Source organism: Danio rerio, chromosome 3 (assembly GCF_052040795.2).
Source record: "Danio rerio strain M-AB ecotype USA chromosome 3, GRCz13ab, whole genome shotgun sequence".
NCBI classification, from domain to species: Eukaryota; Metazoa; Chordata; class Actinopteri; order Cypriniformes; family Danionidae; genus Danio; species Danio rerio.
In genome coordinates, this window is record NC_141023.1 from 23,109,001 (window position 1) to 23,115,000 (window position 6,000).

Here is a 6,000-nt window from a genome sequence, read left to right on the forward strand (position 1 = left end):
AATATTAGTTTATTCATCTTGTATATTATGTCGAAAAGCTTGACGTCGAAAAGCTTGACGTCGAGTGCGCACTTTATGAACAAAACGGGTTTCACGCGAGAAACGGTGGTTATTTTATTCTTTCGTTTGATGCTATTTAATGTGAGAATGTCATGAGCAAATAAATAATTTTAAATAACTAACAAGATTACATTTAGCAATAGATGTAGCACGTAGCTTGACCCTGATATTCACGTGCCTGTATTACTAAAATCTACAATGAGATCAGACCGAGAAATTTGTTAAGATGTAGGCCTATGCAAAGCTTTTGTAAAATGTATGCTAAAATGACTGGCTTAGTTAATGTTTGCATTAATTAGGGCTGGTTTGTATCTATCAAATTTGTTTATATTTCCAGTCTAAAATATTGTGTGGACAGCAGTTTTCAAATGATTTCAAATCTCACCGTAAATCTAAAAGTATTTCTTTATTCTTTATTTACAGATGCACAATTGTTGAAACAAAAAGACAAACTCACGCTTCTAAAGCCTTCATCGGTGTAGTAATTATTTAACCGAAAAAAAAGCTAACAAGCTTGCATGCTGTTATTTTCAGAACGTTTTGTTCGTCTTTTAAATAAAAAAATAACAAATAATTAGTCATAAATTAAATGCATGAAATATCATAAATTAAAAACTAAGAGCAAGCTGTAAAAAACGTATTGTTCGACTTTTTAAAAATATAAATTTGTTATTAAATGACCAACAAATAACATAAAATTACCAAAATTAAAAGATCAGACTGTTATATTTTTAGAACGTTTTGCTCGTCTTTTTGAAAATATAATTGTAATGATTAAAAGGCATATAACTTTATATTCAAAAACATACCATAACTACATATAACCAAAATGTATGTATTTGCACTATTTAGGTAACTATTTAAAAGCAACAATAATAATGATGATAATATTAACACATATAAAACATTCATAATTACCTAAATTACATGGACTGCTATCATCATCATCATCATCATCATCATCATCAGTTTTGTTATCATTAATATTAAAATACCAGAACTAGGTTAGTACAAAAAAAATAACAATTATGTTTGTGTTTCTTTTTGTCTCGCAAGCTTTATCTATTTATTTATTTTACATATGATTACAATTGAAATAGTGTGTATAGTCACATTTTAGTTAAGAAAATTGGGCGCTGAGTAATTTTATATATCAGTCGCCTAGACTGTAATACTTGATGTATCTTCAATAAAATGGTCTTCGAGGGCACTTTAGACAGTATATCCCTACAGTACTGGTATAGCATTAATAAAAAGAAGAGAAAATAGTGAAATAATGATTTGGGATGGGAGCTTGAAGCAGCACTTGAAATAAGCAGTTCTGCAAGGGGAGGAGCTTGCCCGTGAACCCCAGTCTCTATTGAGCTCGCAGCAGAATGAAACGTACGTGCGCCATGGTGGTTGAAAAGCCAATTGAAAGGGACACTATTGCCTTGGCCCAAAATATGCTCCAGCAATGTCATACTCCGAGAGATTCTCTGCGGTGATTGTCACACTGTCTGAGAGGAAAATTTTCGATAGCCCAGGTCATAAGGATCCTTTGCGTGGGGCGAACGGAGGCTCATGTCCTAACCTGGACTGCCAAGTCCAAAATAGCGGGACCACCCCGGCGCACTCGATCGCGTTCCAGATAGTAAACCAGATTCAGACATCCCCGGTTCAGTAAGCCATGGCTCTGCATCGTCATCCGTTTGTCCATGGAGCTGCGAGCTGGGATGGAGAGCAACCGAGTCCCGTTCAGCTTCCCCACATCAGCGCGTGCCCCTTCACTTCTTCAGGTCGAAAAGAAGACCCTTTCTATTTTACTCTGGACCCGACAGGGCAAGCCAGGCAGCCTCTCGACATCTCCGCTTTCAGCAGAATCATGACAGATATGGGCTCTCTGAACAGTGCAGACGACCATCGTCCAGAAACGTCTTTTTACTCCGGACACAAACTGTTGTCACTCAATACCAACACGGATCCAGAGAGTCCATCGCTTTCTTCCCACTCAGACTCACAACATTTGCACAGTCTGTCTTTGTCCGCACCGTGTTCAGAAACTGACAATAAGCATGATATGCAATATTTAGCAATGGAAAGCACAAAATACCCAAGTCAGTGGAGTGAAAGCAGAACCAACAGGAGCATCATTACTACACTGAGCATCAGTCAGAGAAGTAAAGACGACATAGAGCCAAATAACCTCCAGACAGACTTTACCAGGGGCGATAAAACTCCAAGAGAGAAGACACAAGGTGGGTAAAAAGGTTTTTAAAAGAAAACACTGGGTAAAGCAAGTCCATCAAAGACCAAAACCAGATTTTTTTTCTTTCCGAAAGCAATTGAAGGTTGTAGCCACAGAGACACAAAGAGAACCAGGGTTGAAAATGAATTTATTGCACCGAATTACCCTAGACAGACTAAATTGCACGTCGTTTCTCTGAACATCAAAACAGCGGAAGGCTGCCATTGTCAACTGGAAACCATATAGTGTGGGCCAGGTGTGGCATTGCTTTAGGACACTTTTATTGAAGTTATACAGAGGAAACCACTTCTGGATTCAGAATTTGAGGTTTAGAATGAAATTATTTATTATTTAAGTCTACAAGTGTTGCATATCTAGATGTAAACAAAGCAAAATCAGAACAGCCATTTAAGTAGCCTTTATATTATTTTTGTCAAGGCAATTCGTTTAACGTATCCTAGCAAACACAGCAGAGGCCTAAAATGTCTAGACAAAAATGCTCGTGTGCACCTTGTGAAGTAAATTAAAGTCACCTTCATTCGTAAATAACCTTATACAATATAAATTGCCCCAAAACAGCTTAAGAGTAGGCTAACAAACAAACAAACAAAGAATATATATATATATATATATATATATATATATATATATATATATATATATATATATATATATATATATATATATATATATATATATATATATATTTAAATGAAGCAAATTCATTGTGCTTTGAAGCAGCCATAAAATACAAAAGTGTGCGGGCTGCACAATTTTATTTTGCCATTTCCCTTTATTTAGTCCAAAAGCTAAACACAGCAACACTATTAATTTTAATAGTCAAAAGTTGCATTATAAAGGACAAAACTTTGAATAAATGTAAATTATATTTGCTTTTTGATTATCAAAGTCACTAGGCTACTTTATTACATTCATTGTATGAACAAGTAATTAAATGAGTCAAAAGAAAGACTACTACTTATCATAATCAAAAGAATAAATTAAAAATACAATGTTGTTTTAGCTGAGATGCTATCTGCAACAGAATTGCAAACATGTATCTCTTTTTTTCTTCTCGGCAGTTTCCCCCTTTTTCCCCCCCTCTCGTAGGCATAGTGCGCAGTCTGTGCTTACATTATTTCCTGTCATAAAATGTCGGACATAGCCAGGTAATGGCCGCAAGCATCAAGCTCAGTGGCTGTTTGCGCACTGTGAAGGGCGTCTGTATAATACCATTGTCTCTCTTTCTTTTATATCTTAAGATGTGACCTTAGAAAATGCTGCAAATGGCTGGCTTTCGGCGAAAGCGGGAAGAAAGAAGCGATGTCCTTACAGCAAACACCAAATCTTAGAGCTGGAAAAGGAATTCCTATTCAACATGTACCTGACTCGCGAGCGCCGCCTGGAGATTAGCCGGAGCATAAATCTCACCGACCGCCAGGTTAAGATATGGTTTCAAAATCGCAGGATGAAACTGAAAAAAATGACTCGAGAGCACCGGACCAGGGACCCTGGTACAAGTTTCACTGTCTAGTTTGTCATGTAATACGGTTGAATAGACCGAACTCAGCGCACAAATCATTTTAGTCATCATCCGTTGCAAGTGGACTGATGCAACTGCTGCTTCTGATGGATTAACGGGAGGAAGCGATCTGTCAAATCTTACTACGGCGGTTCACAATGTGTACTATGATGCAAATGTAAGGGATATAAATTTAATACCTCGCATGGAGAATAAACGAATGTGTAAAAAAAGAAGACACGGCTTTGGCCATTCGGTGAAAGCTGAAAGCTATTCGGAAAGCCCCTGAACACTGTTTATTGATGTCGTTTATGTTGTGACCGACCTTTTTAACGAGGGAATGTTTTGTAATTTTCAATAGGCTATCTGACTTATGATTTCCCACTGTATGAGTTCTTCTTTCTTTGTTTTTTCAGGTTATAAATGCTGTAGCGATTTTTACACAGCCTTAGTATTTATTACTTGAGTAGCCCAACTAAGAACATTTGCGGAAACTACGGAGTGGCCTAAACAAATCTATTAGAAATAGTAAAGTATTTTAAGTGCTAAGATTTGACACCAAGCACAGGTACTGTTGTTGTTTTTTCAAATCTGTGTTGTTTAGTAACCATATTGGCTCGAAAGATTGTTCTGCTGAAGCATGGTTGAATGTACTTAAGCTGTGATACTTCATTTGTTTGTGTTTTAAAAAGCAGATAGTTTTAAATAAAATATTGCCATACGTGACCATAAAATGTTCCCCGTAAAGTTTGACAGATGTCATTTTGAAAATTTCTTGATTTATTAAAATGTGCCTATTTAATATAATATCTCCAGTGTTATAGTACTGTGACAGATGTGAAAAGTAGACCAATAATTATTCAATCCAATTAATGCTTATTTATATAGCGCTTTTTACAAAGTAGCGTGTGTAAAAGCAGCTTAGCATAGTTCTAGTAAAGTCCAAATTTCAGAGTTGAAGTTTAGTTTAGTTCAGTTCAGTGTGTTTTAAATCAAACTCAAATGTTATTAAATACAGACTATACATTTTAAATTACAAGCTGCCTATGTGTTTATTTATTTTTACTCACTGCAATTTAAGAAGTTATTTACAGTGTAAATAAGGGAAATGCTAACGAAAAACGAAATGTAAGAGTTTGGCGATTTAAAAAAATAAAGATGAAAAACTTGAATAATGGTTTTGGACTGGTTGTAGCCTATGCTAGTCATTATTTTATTAATAGATGTAGACACGATTCTGGTAGTTAATTTGGAAAAAGAACAGACAATAAGTACTTCAATTGAATTTCATTTAAACTAAACTTGTTCAGGGTAATTTTGATAGATTATTGTGGGTCGTTGTGTTAACATTCACAGTTCACTCCAATTTTACTACTTTTATTTTTTAATTTCAGATTTCACCCAAGAAATATAATAAAACAAATAACGTTAATCACAGACAAATCACATCGTCTATGCGATTAATTTCTTGTAAAGTAGATTAAAAGAAAAGTGCCATTTATGCATCTGGATTCATTTTACGCTACTTTCCACTGCACTGACTCTAATTTTTCAGGTTTGTAAAAACACGGCTGAAAAAAATATTGTGAACATTTGCTTGAATATGTACATTTCTGGATTTATGATTTAATATGACACGATAGTGAAACGTGAACATTGGTTAATTCGTACTGGGAATGATATTTATCCTTACATCTTTAGGAGATGCAGAATTATTTATAGATTTCCATGACCCAAGTGAATATGAAATGTATCACTTCTTTATGTTTGTTTTATTTCGTTCTTGAGTTTTTGGACGAAAAAAAAAACATGCTGATGCTGCATAAGTAGTTCGTCCTCTTTTGTTTTTGCTTTGGTGAACCGCCATGTTGAGATGGGACAATCCCCAACGTCACTGGCCAGGCAGGGGCCTCTTTTTATAACAGGGGGCAATAGACCCTTTTATTGCTGACAGTCTGGAGAGAACCGGATATGCTTGTGAACTTAAATTACTTTATTTCTACCAATGTCTTTACACAGTTCCCGCAATCCTAGTATCTCTTTGCCCCGCTGTGGGTCAGAAATGTTTCAGCTGACTTTTTGAGATTTTAGCTCCAGTGCCCTTTAGTACGGTTCCTCAGTTAAACGGTGCTCTGTGAAAGGACATAGCACTGAAATATGAGTGCTCATCTGGTTCAGTACTTTTGGACGC

At 35.7% G+C, this 6,000-nt stretch overlaps 1 protein-coding gene and 2 long non-coding RNA genes across 5 annotated transcripts in view; 2 read left to right on the plus strand and 1 right to left on the minus strand.

Moving 5' to 3' along the window:
• LOC147845618 (uncharacterized) overlaps positions 1 to 6,000 on the plus strand; it is a 349,241-nt gene that overhangs the window by 108,643 nt on the left and 234,598 nt on the right. The window lies entirely within an intron of this gene.
• The window catches only part of LOC147845619 (uncharacterized), a 388,114-nt gene that overhangs the window by 4,264 nt on the left and 377,850 nt on the right, over positions 1 to 6,000 (minus strand). The window lies entirely within an intron of this gene.
• Positions 1,432 to 4,817, plus strand: hoxb10a (homeobox B10a). The gene is made up of 2 exons (NM_131541.1): positions 1,432 to 2,297; positions 3,550 to 4,817. Exons 1-2 carry the CDS (start codon positions 1,730 to 1,732, stop codon positions 3,819 to 3,821), a joined length of 840 nt encoding a protein of 279 aa, NP_571616.1. The 5' UTR covers positions 1,432 to 1,729; the 3' UTR covers positions 3,822 to 4,817.